This window comes from Oreochromis aureus, linkage group 2, assembly GCF_013358895.1.
Source record: "Oreochromis aureus strain Israel breed Guangdong linkage group 2, ZZ_aureus, whole genome shotgun sequence".
NCBI classification, from domain to species: Eukaryota; Metazoa; Chordata; class Actinopteri; order Cichliformes; family Cichlidae; genus Oreochromis; species Oreochromis aureus.
The window spans coordinates 11,162,594-11,180,975 of NC_052943.1; the positions used below are offsets into that span (position 1 = coordinate 11,162,594).

At 38.7% G+C, this 18,382-nt stretch overlaps 1 protein-coding gene across 2 annotated transcripts; it reads right to left on the reverse strand.

Moving 5' to 3' along the window:
* Window positions 1-2,446: 2,446 nt before the first annotated feature.
* On the reverse strand, window positions 2,447-17,482 carry LOC120432778. Of its 2 annotated transcripts, XM_039597941.1 has the most exons (7): window positions 17,458-17,482; window positions 7,411-7,513; window positions 4,387-4,707; window positions 3,979-4,236; window positions 3,675-3,896; window positions 3,442-3,525; window positions 2,447-3,010 (listed from the first exon to the last, which is right to left on the reverse strand). In XM_039597941.1, exons 2-7 carry the CDS (start codon window positions 7,457-7,459, stop codon window positions 2,778-2,780), a joined length of 1,167 nt encoding a protein of 388 aa, XP_039453875.1. In that variant the 5' UTR covers window positions 7,460-7,513; window positions 17,458-17,482; the 3' UTR covers window positions 2,447-2,777. The 2 variants fall into 2 exon arrangements, with proteins under 2 accessions (XP_039453875.1, XP_039453882.1); XM_039597948.1 differs by lacking the exons at window positions 7,411-7,513; window positions 17,458-17,482 and adding an exon at window positions 5,347-5,455.
* Between the last annotated feature and the right edge of the window lie 900 nt (window positions 17,483-18,382).

Here is an 18,382-nt window from a genome sequence, read left to right on the forward strand (position 1 = left end):
TCGGAAATGTGTGCACAACCTGCCATGGACTGACAGCCTGTCCAGGATGTACACCACGTTTACCTCTACGAAAAGCCCTGCTTGAGAAATAGATGGATGTATGAGATGCATGTGTACGTGTTTTTTACTGAATATGGAAATGCTTTTCAGTATTTTAGTATTTGAGATAATTTTTTAATTACCAATAAAGGATAATTTAAAACTTTTATCGTGTGCACTTCGTCTTATTTCTTCAAAGCATGTGATTAATCATTTAAAATAAAATTTTAGTGGAAAAACCTTAAAAAAGCTCACCATGAGAAACTCTGACCAGCAGCACCAGCAGTCCCACCACAGCGTTCATGTCTCCTCTCTGTTACGTGTCTGTCACCCAGTCAGCAACAGCGTGCAATGCATCTTATTAGAGATCATCAACAGAGGAGAAAGAGTGAAAACTTCAGCCAATAAGAACATTGTTATAGTCATCTTTATTTTTCTCTGAGGTGTAACTGAGGAGCTCTCATTTTACTTCCACTTTCATCACACCATAACTGGACATTTCTGAGCTGAAGAGAAGAAAACGATCCTTATAAGTACTGAAACAGAGAGCTGTTCTTTGTAAGACGATGCATCTCTTCTGCATATGTTTAAAGTGTGTCGTCACCTTAATAAAGATTTTTATAAAATCAGAACTCACTATCGTTACAGTTTTGGCCAAAAGTTTTGTTAGTGGTACAAATTATGTTTTTCATACTTGTTGCTTCAGTTTTCAATTAGATTGTTGTTTAAATGTTTATGATATAGTGACAATGATCTTTGACTTTTATTTAAAAGCTAAAAGCAAATAAATTGTTGCAGTCTGTTAAAATATATTAATAAGTTACCATATTTATTTATATACATACACATGAAACAGAAAAAGAGAGAGAGAAAGCAAGAGAGTATCACTGAGACTTTTTAAGACCTCTAGAAAGTCTGGAGAACTTTTGCTTAAGCCTGCTTTTAAACGAGAAAACCTGGCTTCTTGGGAGCAAAATGTAACAAAGTGAGATGACACATGACTTTTGTACATTAGTTTTTATTTAGCATTATGAGGTTTTTTTTTTTTTTCCATTTTACAAATTACAGGTTGTATGATATAAGCCCCAGATCCATCTGTCTATTTTCTATTATGACATGTATCAGACTGTGTCAGAGTTTTTTTCTGTAATGTATTGGAACTATAGCCAGCCTGACATGGAACCTCTGGAGCTTTGATGATCTGCACACCTCAAATCAGGCTGGTCAAGTCCATCAAGAGAATAATTAATTGGCAGAGTTCTGCTGTATTTAGTTTGCTTTTGTAGGTCATTAATATGATATTAGATAAACACTGAAAGACACTTGTTTACTGATAATACACCACACCATTAGCATCATATTTATTGTCCCGGAGGGCCTGGAGACTATCCCAGCTGTCTTAGGGTGAGAGGCAGGGTACCCTGGACTGGTCGCCAGTCTGTCACAGGGCATGAATCTGATCACTAACAGGAAATATGGACAATGTAGGTTGTGCCAGTTTGTAGCTGTGCAAAAGAAGCTCAGCTGAGAGCTGCCTGCTGAGTTGACAGAGAGTGAATAGTGATGAAGCTCTGTTTTGTCTATATGTGATTCTATTAGCGGTCTCTATTATACCCTCACTGGCTTGCTGAGTAGAAAAGATGTTTAGATGCATGCCACCAGATAGCACTGTTCCTCCTGTAGTGCTCCTGTGAGGGCATGGATGCGGGGAAACTGTGCAGAGTCTTAACATTATTCTACTGATTTGTAAAGTACTGGAATATGGATATTTATTGAAGATATCAGTCTCAAAAACTGTTTTTTATATGGATGATGAATGGTTTCCTCTCTTCCTCTTAGTCACACATGAATTTAGTTTTTTTGAAGGCTTGAATGATGCATTTAAGTCACAGTGATGCCCTCTGCACACAAACAAATGCATGTTTACAAAAACACAGTCAGACAGGCTGAAACCACAAAATTACAAGTTGTACTTTGGGTAAAAATATGCCAATATTACCTTTACATGATGACAATTGTGTTTTTTTTTTTTACTTTTTTGTTTGTAAGTTAGGGGACTTCTTGATGGTTGACAGGATTGGGATGAAGTGTGGACATTTACATAGAATTATTTAACAAAAGTTAAAGAATTCATTAAAAATACTAGATTTAAGAAATAATGAGGTTATTCCTGATATCATAGAAACTAAATCTCTTTTTTCCCCCAGTAATGGAACATTCAGGATCAGTAATCTGAGTAAGAATGACAGTGGTAAATATTAGTGTAAAATCTTTTATTCAGATAGAAAATCATCAGTCGAGTTTAACATTTAAATTAAACACTGTTTATATATATATATATATATATATATATATATATATATATATATATATATATGTATATATGTATATACCTATATATGATATATCTCACACAAATGATATATGTCAGATACATGTATTTTGCGCTTTCCCACTTTTTCGTTAACGACTATAAAGAAATCAGATCAAAAGTCATCTGGGTACAGGGTACAGGATGATTGTACTGTGGGAACACCAAGTGGCAGAATAGTTATTCACAAGTGGGACACAAATATTTTGGTGACAAAACAAATATAAGATCCAATAGATGTACTGATGTTCTGTTGTGATAGAGAAGTGCAGTGAAAGTAAAGAAGATCCATAAATCAATATATATGAGCTTTGATGGTTGGTATTTTTCTGAATGGAAATCACCTGAAGCATCTTGACATACTTTCTCACTCTGTTGTGCAGTATGTATAAAAACACTGATTACTCAAATCATCTGATTTTTTAACATTGGCATACAAACAGTCATCTTCTGTAGGTTCAGTGTACAGAGGTCGCTTTGAAAACTTGACCTGGCCATACTCCACCTCCACCTCCTCCTCAGACTTTTGCTCCATTTCCTTCTCCCGGTGTTTCATGAACCTGACATCAGCGTAGGTTACTTCCTCATCATCTTCTTCATCTATATTGTAGCGAGAAGGAGTGACAAAAACATAGTATTAAAGTGACTGAGTGGTTTGACTTTTCACAAAACCTTTTTTATAAGATTTAAACAAAAATGCTCACAGTCTTGAAACTGTTTCCTCACATTTCTCGTTACTGTATTAAAGCCAGCTGATAAATGATACACTCAAAACTTTTGTTGTGATTTGGCGCTATACAAATAAAATTGAATTGAATTGAATTGAAATTTTACTGACATATGCCAGAATTATAAACTCTTGGCAGAAAATCAAAAATGTAGAGGTAGATGCTGGTGAGAAACAATATTTCATTTCAGCCTGTGTATTTCTGTAAATACCATCAAAATGATAATAAACCTTCTCGAATCTTAGAAAAAATGTAAAAAGGCAGTCTGAGCTACATGAGTATGAACAACAGGGATTTTCATACCTTTTTGTTTTGTAGGTTTGTTGTTTTGCTTTTTCCTCTGAGCCCAGATGACTGCTACACCCACAACTAATAAAATTAGGAGCGCTAAGAGAACAGAACTGATCAGTGACAAAATACCTGTTTTAACAGGACACAATACCAAACAATTCAGAAAACACTTTTTTTTTAATTAAGAAAGAACAAATTAGAAAAGAACATTAACGGATCTACTAGTAGAATGAATTTTCACTTACTAATGTACCACAGCTGAGACCTGCTGAAAGGTGGACTGAGGATATCAGTTGGCTTTTCAATTGGCACTCTGTCAGTCCCTTCAGTCACAGCAGTTTGCGTGATCATGGTAGGGTCTCGTGTTGGTTGTGTTGTTGGTTTAATACACAAGGTTATATTGGCTGCATGCACCCACCCTGATATCTGTGTCCCATTGACTGAAGTGCAGTTAATGAAAATGAAGCCTGAGAGCAAAAACAGATTATTTATGTAAGACAAAGTGACCAAAATGATCATATTTGTGATTATCACAATGTTCTCCCTCACCACAGGTGGATATCATCTCCTCTTTGGAGACATTACTGACGTTGTTCCTGACTGAGCAGACCAGACGTCCTGAGACGTGCTGTTTCAGAGTGATGATGTTAGTCTCATTATTTTCAGAAAAGAGCTCAGCATCTGTCAGTGTGCGTCCATCCAGAGTCCAGCTGTACTGAGGACTGTCCCCTCCCTCAGAGGAGCAGGACACCCTCCTCTCTCCCTGGGACAGACACTCAGAGACCAGCAGGACAGAGGACACAGGAGCTGAGAGAAACACACACAGATGAGTTTTGGTAGTATAACAGGATCCTGGTTATTCCTTATTATTGTAATTGAAGAACATATATACTGCTAAAATGCTATTACATGTATATCTATCAATAGCCTTAATTTCCGAGCAGGGAAAATAATTACCTTGAATAAACAAGTGTAAAGTCCGCTTGCCTGTTGATCGTGCATCTGAATCAAAGGTTTGAAGGGTATAATCACCACTGTCATTCCTGCTCAAGTTATTGATCCTAAATGTTCCATTACTGGGGGAAATGAGAGATCTGTGTCCTATGGTATTAGACAGAACATGTTTGGCTGACACATGTAGTAGTACTAATGAATTCTTTAAATATTGGTATTTAGGTATTTCTGAGGTTCCGTTCATCAGCTGTATGTCTACACTTCCTCCCAAAACTCCAAAACACTGAGCTCCATCCTGTCTGCCATCACAGTAAGTTTCCACACCTGTAAAAGAGAAAAAATGAAAGTCAAGAAAATAAAAAAATAATATCACAGTTTTGAGTGCTCAGTCTCTGTTAGAAGGTAAACATTTGCATCTGCAGCATGCAAATGCTTACCTCAATCAAAAATAGCACTTTTGTGGCTACTGTGTGTCTGTCTCAGTTCACAGTATGCAAATAAACATTTAGTATTTGCAGATGCATCACACAGGTTTGTCACTGAAAGACAGTAAGGTTTCAGCTGACATGTCTTTTGTAGAACAGCTGCTGTAGCTTCAGTATTCTGCCGTCCATGTTTTAAATGCTGCAATTCGTCTGTGCCGTTTTTCAACAAAAGAAAAGAAACAAAAAAGAAAAAAAGCTCCGCAATTATAAAATTGTTGTTTATGAATAAGTTCTTACCTTCATTTGTGACAAAGACCCTAATAATTTTAAAATGATTCAAAAGACATAATATTAAAATTTGTATTTTTGCCAGCATAGTGGTATAGATTGTCCAATCTAGTTATTTTATATGTATTTTTATTTTAGATAATATTTAATCAGTTCATCTGTGTTTACTTTCTCGTAGCCACAAAACATGAATAAAACATAGAAGTTTAGTATTAATGAAGCACCACATGGAAAAAATTTAGTAGCTCACCATGAGAGACTCCGAGCAACATGAGGAACAGTTTGAATACAGCTTCCATGTTCTGAATTTTATCTCTTTATGTTTTAAAAAACAAGCGTGAACAGGTCTCGATCTATCCTGTTAGTGATCAGCCTCAAAGGAGAACATGTGAAAACATTGAGGTGAGGTTTTACTGAAGTTAAAATTATCTTTTCACATGCTGAGAGGAAGAAAGAAAGCGGTATCAGTTTTTCTTCCTCTTTTAGCCTTCAAGAAAAAAGATCATTCAGATGTGATGGACTGGGAGGAAGAGAGGGAACAATTTGTCATTCATACTCAACAAGACATAAAACAGTCAAGTGTTAACAGAAAAATAATTAATTACAGAAATAAGTTTCCATGAGAGAATAATCATAAGCTACATCACTGTAAAATACAGTTAAACCAAACTGGGTTTGAATGTTTACTATTTAATTTTAACCTAAACGTCAAAGCAGTGCTACTATGTCAGAACTATTTCTTGAACTATTGGCAGCCCCTAGTGGTAAAGAAGTTTCTTGTTGTTACAGCATTAACTTTAACTGGAAATAAGGGGCTGAGCTGAACTTCTAACAAACAACCAAACGCCACAATTCCCCCTCCGCCAAACATTACATTTGGCACATTGCAGTCAGACAACTAGAGTTTTCCTGGCAATCTCCAAACCCATACTAATCCATCAGATTGCCAGATGGAGACGGGCGGTTCTTCACTCCAGAGAACATGTCTAATGCTCTAGAGTTTAGTGGCACGGTGCTTTACACCACTGCATTCGATGCTTTCATTGTGTTTGGTGATGTAAGGCTCAGGTGCAGCTGCTCAATCTTGTGTTAATTGGAAGGTCACACGAAGTTTGGAGGTCTATAGCAAAAGACTCTGCAGAAAATTGGTGACCTCTGCACACTGTGCACCTGATGAACCTGTGCTGTGATTTCACATTGAATACCATTTCGTGGCTGAGATGCTCTCATTCGCAATCACTTGGACTTTGTTATAACAGCTGACTGTGGAATATCTGAGGAAGTAGTGAAGAAATTTTATGACTGGACTCGAAAATTGGCATACTATTATGATACCACGCTGAAACTTACTGAGGTCCTAAGAGTGACCCATCCTTTCACAAATTTTTATACAAGCAGTCTGCATACCTAGGTGCTTGTGGCCATGGAAGTGATTGTATCTACTGGAATCAATGATTTTAGTGGTTGAGTGAAAACTTCTGGCAAAATATCCTTCAAGCTTAGGCCTCTACCAGAAACCTGGGAGTTTTGAGGGTCCTGTGAAGTATCTTTGCTGTTCCTAGAACTGTACTCTTTTGGAAATCTCATACAACTATCTAGGAATGACATCGTGACCCCTAACTGGCTGTCACCTTCCACATCTTCCACCTTCCTTCAGTGAAACAGATGGTTTTAATGTTAATATATATCAATGTCATTTTCAGTATTCACAAGAAGGCACTACATGTGTACAGGTTGTAATAAAATACATTTATACGGTGCTGCTGAATCACACTTCTGAACTCATACTTTTTCTCATAATTTAATCTTCCTGTTCTGAAGCTAAAACTACTTTGTTATGGAGAGCTAATGGGCTAAAATTATTATATGCATAAAAGACACATTGTACAAGGTGTTACATTTTTCAGATGCTCAGCTTTTAAAATTTTCCAGAAGAAGTGAGAAAATGTTTTAACTCAGTAAATGAGCATTTAATGCTCCATGTGTTATCAGGGATGTATTGTTTTCACAGAAACAGAAGAAATACTGGTAGCACTTTATAATAATGTAAAACCATTAAGCATTGTTAAGGTTTTAGTATTGTATTAGCAAGTACTTAATTCATTAGAACTAGATGGAGGTATGAAATGCATGTGTGCATATTTATAACTGAATATGGAAATGCTTTTCAGTATTTTGGTACTCAAGATTATTTTTAATCATCAATAAATGATAATTTAATATATTTATTGTGTGCACTTCATCTTATTTCTGCAAAGCATGTTATAAGTCATTTAAAATGAAGTTTAAGTGGAAAAACCTGAAACAAACTCACCATGAGAAACTCTGACCAGCAGCACCAGCAGTCCAACCACAGCTTTCATGTCTCCTCTCTGTTACGTGTTTGTCACACAGTCAGCAACAGCCTGCAATGCATCCTGTTAGAAATCAGCAACACAGAACAATTTGTGAAAACTTTAACCAACAAGAACATTGTTATAGTCATCTTAACTGAGGAGCTGTCATTTGACTTCTGCTTTCAACATTCAACAATTGGACATTTCTGAGCTGAAGAAAGGGGAAACAATTCTTAAATACTGAAACAGAGAGCTTTCTTTGTTAGACAAAATTGTATAACCACAGCCACATCTCTTCTGCATATGTTTGCAGCATGTCATCACCTTAATTTAGATAATCATAAAATCGTTACAGTTGTTTCCAAAAGTTTTGTCAGTGGCACAAATTTTGTGTTTCATACTTGTTGCTTCAGTCTTTTTTTTTTTGACTTTTTTTTTTGACTTTTAAAATTTAATCGCTTTACACAAATCATGGTCACAATACAAAATGAAAATGTTGCGATTATACATAAAAAATAAAGCACAAAGTTAAAAGAAAAAAAAAAGTCTTTAATTAGATTGTTGGTCACATGTTTATTTACATGTGACAATGATCTTCCCCTTTCGCCCCTGTGGGCGGTCTATCCTTCAAGCTTCCCAGATAGCAAGGAAACATTGAAACAATGTTGAGTCAATATCAGGCGACGTCATTGAATCAACGTTGAAGTGTGACGTTGACCCAACGTCACTCTTGCACCCATTTTTAACGTTGAAACAACGTCAGGTTTTGATGTTGAATCAAAACTGGGAGCTTGAGGGTCCTGCACTGTATCTTAGCTGTTCCTAGGACTGCGCTCTTCTGGACAGGGATTTTTTTCCTGGGATCTGCTGGAGCCACTTGCCTAGCTTGTGGGTTATTGCACCGAGTGCTCCGATTACCACTGGGACCACTGTTACCTTCACCCTCCATATCTTCTTGAGCTCTTGTCTGACCCCTTGGTACTTCTCCAGCTTCTTGTGTTCCTTCTTCCTGATGTTGCTGTCATTCAGTATCACTATGTCTATCACTACAGTCGTCTTTGTCTGCTTGTCTACCACCACCATGTCCGATTGATTAGCCATCACCAATTTGTCCGTCTGTACAAGTCCCACAGGATCTTAGATCAGCCATTCTCCACCACCCTTGGTGGTGTCTCTCATTTTAACCTCAGGACTTCCAGGTTATACTCGGCACAGATGTTTCTGTATACTATGCCAGCAACTTGGTTATGGCGTTCCATGTATGCCCTGCCTGTTTGCATCTTGCACCCTGCTGTTATGTGCTGGATTGTCTCAGGGGCATCTCTACACAGCCTGTACCTGGGGTCAGTGGCGGTCCTAGCCTGTTTGGCGCCCTGGGCGAACACTCCTCTGGCGCCCCCACACACACACACACACACAAAACATGTTAAGGATTGTACATTAACATAAAACTGTTGTCCACACACACATATGAAGAGAGAGAGAGAGTATGCATAGTATGGCTACCAAACAGCCATCATAATTCATCATACAATGAGAACAGGACAAATCAACAATTGACAATGACTAATTAATATTAAAATCTGTAACATAATGTATTGTTTGGAGTTTAGTCTGTTACTGTTACTATTTTGTGGGCAGTTGTAACCCACATTATTTCCTTAGGGATTAATAAAGCATTCTGATTCTGATTGTTTCAGGATGACCTGCCATTATCCAATGACACATCTGCTTACCTGTATCATTTGTTCGTTTCTTCTCCTCTTCTTTTCTCTTTTTTCTAAACTGAGCACCTGATGGCTTTGAACTTTTCTTGTCCATCTTCCATTGGTTTTAATTTTGCACTCCAGTATGAACACCCATCCCTCAACCAGAGGATCACCACAACATAACGTAACAGACCTACACCTTAGTTCACAGATTAACTTTGTCTGGGGTTTATTTCTGGGATTTCACACAACCCAGGATTCTAATCATGAATACATAATGGGCTTGGATTTACAACATTATGAATGAAATGTGCTCTATCTGGAAGCAGCAAGGCTCTCCTCCCCTTTCGACGGGTTATGTGTGAGACTTTAAATCATCAAACTGTAAATTATAAATTTTAAATTGTTATTGATCCCTTTACCCCGAGTCCTAAAGTGTATATTTATTTTCTTACTCTACTATATTTATTGTTCGTTTACTTGCACTGCTGTAACTGGAGCCTCGTCGTCTCGTCTCATATACTGGACTGTATGTAGCGGAGATGACAATAAAGTTTACTTTGACTTCAGCAGCGCGCAGGCGCACCGAGGGCTCTCGCGCTCAGTTTTCGTGTATAGAATTTCGAAAAAACATCGGTGCAAATTATAAGTCTGTATCATAATGTCCGGTGTTTTCGTGTTTGTTGTTTTGTTTTTATTTTGTTTTATTTTGCGAGTTGGTTATTAGATGCTGCTCCAGCCAGCCAGAGAATCCCCGCCGCCCGCCCTCTCCTCCCTGTGCCCCAAGCAGCAGGCGCACCTCGCAAACGGAGGGCGCCCTTACTCCCAGCAAATGGGCGATAGAAAACCGATCGGTGCCTATGACATTCCCACTATGCGCTGGCTGCCGTCGGGGCAGCATGAGTACGAGCATTTTTTTTTATTTTTTATTTTTTTGCCGATGCCCGTGATGCCGCCCCCCATCACGATGCCGCCCCGGGCAACCGCCCGTGTCGCCCGTATCTAAAACCGCTACTGCCTGGGGTATTGCATGGTGTGATAGACCCCAGCCTCTAAGGATCTTAGAGCTTGTTCCTGTGCTGCCATGATTAGTACCTCTGTGCTGTCTTTCACTCCAGCTTTGTCTAGCCCAGGGGTCGGCAACCCGCGGCTCCGGAGCCGCATGCGGCTCTTTAGTCCTTATAGTGCAGCTCTGCGTGGTTTGGGAAAATAAATTAGAAGTATTTCGCTGAAGTGTATTTTATTTATGTTAGTTCTTTTAAACTTGTAGTTCTAAATTGGAAGATTATTGTGATATTGAAATATAAATATAAAATTATATTCTATTATTTTTCCTCGCTCAATATAAGCGTCACACTCGCGGAAGCCGGTATTCCCGCCGAAACACCGTGCATTTATCGAGACTTTCAACCCCAGGTAGGCCAATTATGGATCTTCGGATCCACATTATGTCAGCAGCTCCACCGTGAACTATGTTAAAGACAAGCCACTGCTCACGCCACACAGACGACAGATGACAGCTTACAGTCCTGTGTAAACTGACTTCGCACAGCACCGATTAGCAGATGCTGTGAGCAGAGGTTCAGGATCAGAAGTCCCATTGTAAACACATCACGGCAGACCCGACGATGTTTGCATGAACGCGCTTTTCAGCATCTCTTTATTGACCACTTTTCACACACGGTTGCTGTACGCATACAGCCGGCTGTAGCTTCCGCAGCTCACTCACAGCCCGACACACACCACCACCAACAACAGCAGAGAGAGCACAGACTTTAAGGCGGCGAGGCGGGATTGCGGGTGCCGCTCAGGTGCGTCCGCCTCCGCTGCAGACCACGCCCCCGCCGCACGCATTAACCAGGTAAAATACATATAGGGCTTTGGAGCGTGATGTCACTGGAGGTGGGCCACGCCCCTTTCCGCCATGACAGTAGGCTAGACACAGGATACAGCTTCAGCTATGGTTCGTACGTGTTGTGTTATCAGTTCAACGTTTGATCACACGATCGTGAAGGCAAGAAGCTGGATAATGGGCTCTCTTTTCATCGTTTTTCAACCTGGAGGCAACGTGAGGGATCCCATGTATCCGATATTACTAAACAAAGACGTCAGGCTTGCATTGCAGCGGTGAGACGAGCGGATCGAGTTCTGTGCAATCCCCAGCTTTTTGTTGGTTTGGTCTCCGCATCTTCTTTCCGGTGAGTTCTAAATTAATTCATATCACTATTAAAATGCTTTTAGTGATATTTTCAATGTGCTGAGGTCATAGATAATGAGATAAAACATGCTAATGTGTGATGCTGCAGAACCACGTCATGTCATCATGTCGACTGAGTAGCTTATGATTTAGCATTATTGCAGGCAAACCAGCATATGAAATGGATGTAACAAATCCAGACTGGGCACCAACACTGCTCATGGGCCTCTAAAACATACTAAATTGCTCTCATTGTACACTAATCCGCACATAACTTCCAGATGAATCACACACCTGTCATGTGCACTAATTTTATCTTACCGCCTTTGTCCTATCCCGATCTTTGCATACCTTGTCTGTGGAGTCAGCGCATACACAGCAAACCAGTTTAAGAATTATAAATCCTGGAGGCCCACATCCAATTCACGAACGGCTGGGTGCAAGATTTGTCCATCTTTATGCCTCACGCTGCGACAACTGTACGTTGTCGTTAAGACAAAGGTAAGTCGGTTTGAACATGATAACTTTCTAAACAACTTCCTTGTTACAGTTTTGATTTGCACATACAGCCAAACCATCTATATTAGCCTTGGTTCATTACAGACCTTTTATTAAAAGTGGTTTTTGTGTGTTTCAGGTACTGCACTCACAACGACTGAATGAAACTGCACTGTGACCTCGTTGTGTTGACACAGAGAGACCTGTCATACGCATCTTCCCTGATGTGGATTTCTGGGAACCACGTTTAAAGCAAGCACAAGACTTCTTTCTTAAAGTGTGTCTTCCTGAACTTGTTGGGAAATACTTCTCCAAACAATGTGCTGCTCTAAATAGCCTGTAATGTTTCATTTTGTGGTTCAAGATTGATGCCAGCTGTGTGTTGCCATGTAAATAGTTTGCATTTCATTTCTATGTACTTGCTAAGTACATGTGATAAGATCAAGAATAAAAAAAAACAAACATGTATACTATTCTTTTCTGTTTTATTGAAACTACTTCACACAAAGTACAATTATTTACAATGAACTACACATGCAACACAACAGCTTTATGAATACTCAACAAGAGCAAGTTTCATTTGGCGCTGGTTTGACAACCACACTGGGGCACATATTCACCAAAACACAGCAAACCTTAATCTTATCAAGCAGTGTTGTGTTTATTTCTGCTCTGCCCTGTTCATTGCACACACAATGCTTCGTCTGCCCTTTAGCTTCTGTGATGCTGTCTGTCCGATCACCACTGTCCACATTTACAGGTGGTACCTCAACCTCCACTTGTCCAACACAACTGCTGTCCACAGCTATGACATTGTAATTTTGTTGTTGTTCTTCTGTCAGATCTTCATCGATTACTTCTGCAGGGGGAACACCTTCAGACTCTGCAGCTGCATAAAAGCCTGTAAGATAAAATTAGTGCACATGACAGGTGTGTGATTCATCTGGAAGTTATGTGCGGATTAGTGTACAATGAGAGCAATTTAGTATGTTTTTAGAGGCCCATGAGCAGTGTTGGTGCCCAGTCTGGATTTGTTACATCCATTTCATATGCTGGTTTGCCTGCAATAATGCTAAATCATAAGCTACTCAGTCGACATGATGACATGACGTGGTTCTGCAGCATCACACATTAGCATGTTTTATCTCATTATCTATGACCTCAGCACATTGAAAATAACACTAAAAGCATTTTAATAGTGATATGAATTAATTTAGAACTCACCGGAAAGAAGATGCGGAGACCAAACCAACAAAAAGCTGGGGATTGCACAGAACTCGATCCGCTCGTCTCACCGCTGCAATGCAAGCCTGACGTCTTTGTTTAGCAGAGATGGGCAGTAACGCGTTACTTGTAACGCGTTACTGTAATCTGATTACTTTTTTCAAGTAACGAGTAATGTAAGGGATTACTATTGCAAAACGGTAATTAGATTACCGTTACTTTCACGTAGGAACGCTGCGTTACTGCGTTACTAAAACCGTGATTTTTTTATGCGAGAACGTCTCATGACAGTGACGTGGCGAGTGCGACGTTCGTGACAACAGCTGTCTGCAGATCATAATATATGGAGTGCGGGACAGAGTGTAGCATGCAGCGCTTTAAAGCGTGGAAGTACTGACCTTATTTTGAGTTTGATTCCATAAAAGTGACAAAAACATTAGTGTCCGTTGTGCGTGGAAGAAAACTTTTTTACAGCGAAAAAACCCTAAACTTCCAAGCAAGCACCGAGTGTACTACGACGTAATGTGAAATTCACAGAGAAACTCATGGATTCTTCCACTGACCGCGCGGCACACCTGCACCAGGGTAAACCTCCTCCGCCTACCCCAGTCCTGCTTTACAGGTGAAAATAGAGCAACAGGACCGCTGAGTCTTTGATTTTATTTATTTTCTGCTGTGTTTTACTTTCATCTATTTGAAAGAGTGAGTGTAAACATAAAAAATATTTTATTTTATGTGCTGGAATGTGCAGAAAATAGGTTTAAATGTTAAACAAATTTCTTCCAGTCAGAGAATGTTGCATATAATTTAATTTTTGCTTGATGCATAAAGTTAAAAGATTAAAACTAATAAAACAAGTTTTAAAAGAGACTTTTCCATTTGATTACATTTTGTATGATGAATTATGCAGAAAAAGTAGAATTGGGCTGAAAGATCTATCACTTTATCACCTATTCAGGTTGTAAATCGTGTTTTTAAAAAGTAACTAAGTAACTAAGTAACTAAGTAATTGATTACTTTTGAAAATAAGTAATCAGTAAAGTAACGGGATTACTTTTTGGGGGAAGTAATCAGTAATTAGTAACTGATTACTTTTTTCAAGTAACTTGACCAACACTGTTGTTTAGTAATATCGGATACATGGGATCCCTCACGTTGCCTCCAGGTTGAAAAACGATGAAAAGAGAGCCCATTATCCAGGTTCTTGCCTTCACGATCGTGTGATCAAACGTTGCAACTGATAACACAACATGTACGAACCATAGCTGAAGCTGTATCCTGTGTCTAGCCTACTGTCATGGCGGAAAGGGGGCGTGGCCCACCTCCAGTGACGTCAACTCCAAAGCCCTATTTAGGCAGAATTTTGCAAATATCTATTTTTCATTTTTCAGCAGCATAGAGCTTTTTTACCAATTATTTTTTTAAAAGTCAGGTCAAGGCTCCAAAAGCCCAAAGGAGATATAAGGGAGGCGGCTCACAACAGTTTTTGTTTGGTACATGGATCATTTTAGTTCAGCTGGGTGTCTTTGCTTTTGTTATATTTCTTTAAGAGTTCAAAATGTGTTGATTACATAAATAAAATGTAATTTTCTCTGTAGCACTTTATGGATTTCATAAGCAGCACACCTTAGTTGTTCACACAAAGGTAGAAAACAATATATACAGTGTTATCTTCCTTTTAGATGTCAAAAAGTATTTGCCCCTGGTCTAGCCACTGGTAGGATTTCTGGATGTCAGCCACTTCCTCTGTCTGCTGATTGTAGGGGAGACCGGGGATAGTTGTAACGTGGGTCAGTTGTAACTAGAGATGGACCGATCAGATATCGGTATCGGTCCGATACTGACCTAAATTACTGGATCGGATATCGGAGAGAAATAAAAAATGTAATCCGATCCATTAAATATCAAAAAAGCACCTCACAAAACTTGCGACACGGCGTAACTCGGCTCATAACCGTAGCATGTAGGAGCAGTGTGCCTCACGTGATAGAGCGGCTGTGTGTATTTGTAGCCTCACTACCAAACCAGCATTTCATCTCCGAGGAAGTTATCCCAGAGAGAAGTAAAGCAAGTGTGTAAATTCATCCCTGAATGTTTGTAAAGCGTTCCCATGTTAAGCTTAACAACCGATATATGGAGCGACTGCCTCTCTCTCTCCCTCCTCCTGCCGCTACTTCAATCGTGAAACTGATCAATGATCAGCTGATCGGCTTTTCTGTCGCGAGTCCGTCTCTCTTTTTTGTTTTTGGCCCACTTTGCACCAGAAAGAGGAAACCAGCGGCTGAACAACAGCAGCACGTTTAAGCTTGATAAGCTGTTGTTAGAATTTATTTAATATTACTTTCTACACCAGGATCCTTTTCTACGTAGCTGACGGCTGGTAACTGTGCAGGGGCGGATCTAGCAAAGTTTAGCCAGGGGGCCGATAGGGCATTAACAGGAAAAGGGGCACAAAGACATACTTTTCTTTCTTATTCTCATTTAAAATGTCTAGCTTTTAATAAATAATTATCTGATTCTTACACCCAAAGTTTTAATCTGATGTAAAATGTATAGAAGTCCATTACTGTATATAGTAACTATTAAGTCTAATATACACTAGTAAGCTATAGTACTTTTTCCTTTGGGAAGGTACCATCTGTGCAGTCTGCAATTCTGTTGAAGAAAGATGTTGAATCTATTTAATTATTCTTGAAAAATAATTTATTTCTGTGCATTTTTTTTCACCCTGCATCAAATTAAAGTTGATTACGTCGATTAAGCATCATGAGGTGGAGGGTGGGAGGTGGTTCCGTATTTTTTTTTTGCTGGGAGTTTGCAACCCTATTAGTTAGGTTGCTTAATATTTCTGCTAAGTACTCTTTAAAATACCAGAATAGGGAGGATGGAGTAGGTTTAAGTTTATTAGATTGATCAGTATTGCTGAACTATGAAATATTTTGGGTACAGTGTATTTTTTACATACAGGTTTAACAGAATAGCTTTAGTGTTGTTGTTTATTTAAACTTTAGTATGAACTTATACAAAATGCAGCAAGATATTAAAAAAACAGTTTTATTGATTAAAAAATACACTATATCGGATTCATATCGGTATTGGCAGATATCCAAATTTATGATATCGGTATCGGACATAAAAAAGTGGTATCGTGCCATCTCTAGTTGTAACACTTCCAATTTCTCCAACCAGGGCTAAGTTTCAAATGATGTAACTCATCCTGTGCATGCCCAATTCAGTTCTGCAATCACATGTGAAAAATCAGCACATTTTGTCTCAAACAGACAATTTAACACGAAAAAAAAAGTAATTTGTATGCCAAAAAGTAAGTTTTTCTACTTCATTTCAATTTCTAATAGCATTATCTGCTTTGCAGTTAAACTCATCAAACTTAAATTATGTTATTTGTATATCTATGGGGATATATTCTGTGTAGGTCTTTAGTGCTAATGTTTTAGCCGTTGGCTGTAATGTTAGCTAATTCATGGCTATAGGAGTCTGGGTCAGTTGTAACAGCAACAGTCTGGGTTAGTTGTAACAATAATGCAGATGTTACAACTTACCACACTAATACTTTAACTTATATTAAACAAGTTGGGGCAACGACATCAGCAGAGAGAGGTTCACTGGTCGCCTTTGTATATGCGGTTAATGCCATTGGCAACACAACCACTGTTTGTGTTCCCACACATACATTATGCAGACCACTGTGTCAGAGATGGACCAGTAGGAAGTAGTGGTAGTGGAAATCAGGATGGGTGCAAGAAACAGATTTCCTCATCTTTCTGAAGCACTTTGCAAACCACACCAAGGTAAGCCATGATAAAAAGTAATGGAATTGCGATGCTGGTGCACAACTACATTTTTTCAGCTTCATTGTTATGTTCAAAAGTTTTTGCAAGAGTTGTAGGTTATAATGCCCACTGAGCCAATGAGGCCAAACTCAAGGAAGACCAACCAAAATTAATCAAATATTCAGTTGCAGAAAATTCCATCATTTGTCTTTTTTGGGGGGTTGAATATGTTCAAAAGCTAGATTTCTGCATTCTGTCACACACACACATAGCTACATAAATGGCTCTATGTGCATTCATGTGTTGAATAAAAAAGATTACATGTTAATGTTTTGTCAGTACCCTTATTTCATTGTGTTACATTTCACCCCAGGATATGTTACAACTAACCCAGACTATGGGGTTAATTGTAACATTTCACTCTTTGTGTTTGAGACCATACCATGCAATGGGTAATTTTGCTGCAGAGAAAATAGCTGCACTATTTAATAGCAGAGACATGTAAATACTTTGCATTAAATTTTCAATCCACTACCTTAAAAGAGCTCCAATTTACAGACAGAAATGTCAAAAATGTTACAACTATCACCGGTCTCCCCTACATACCGTGCAGGGGTCTGTCCTTCCATGATGGTTCCTCCTCTTTCTTGGGTTTCTGCTGCCTGAGATATTTGCTGAACATTGTGGATGTTCGTTGTCTCGTCCTGGACAACAGTTGCCTCTAGGTGCTTTCTATTGTGAGGTAAAGACCCTAGAATATTACAAAGAAAACAGCCATAACTCTAACAATAAACCCTCTATGAGCAAGCGCTCATATACAAGGGTAGGGTGTAGTAAAAATATTAAGGTGCAAGTAGTTATGCAACACTGTCACAGTGTTACGATATTCAGAATGCGCAAATATTAAAATAGTTTATATTTATGAAGTTGTATTATATTTTATATAAATGTTCAAAATTGCAAATTTACAGGTCAGGTTATCAAGACAGATAATCAAAGTTCAACAATTAGTTAGTGAACAACAATTAGTCAGTGGATAGAAACTGTTTTTTAGTCTGGTTGTCCTCCCTTTCAAACTCCTGTAGCGTCTGCTAGATGGCAGGAGTGTAAACAACGTGTGCTGTGGGTGGCGGGTGCTGTGCTTAACCTCCTAGGACCTGCCGTCCACATATGTGGACATCACATTTTGGATTATTTAGACCAAAATACTCAATTTTGCTCTACAAGGGCCTGATATCCACTTACGAGGACATTATACTGCTACTGTTCTATCAAAATTTTAAATGAATATCCTCATATGTGGCTCTCATTTTTCTTAAAAACAAAAATAAGGTAAAAAAAAAAAATCTGGTCATTCTTTGTTTTTACATTCATCGGGCCCCAATATGCCCAAATATCAAAGAGAAATTAAAAATGCATGTCGTGGAAGAGTTCGGGTCTTAGGAGGTTAATGATATTGTGTGCCCTTTTTCTGACCCTGGTGTTTAAATGTCCTTGTAGTGGTGGGAGGGGTACTCCACAGATGAATTGT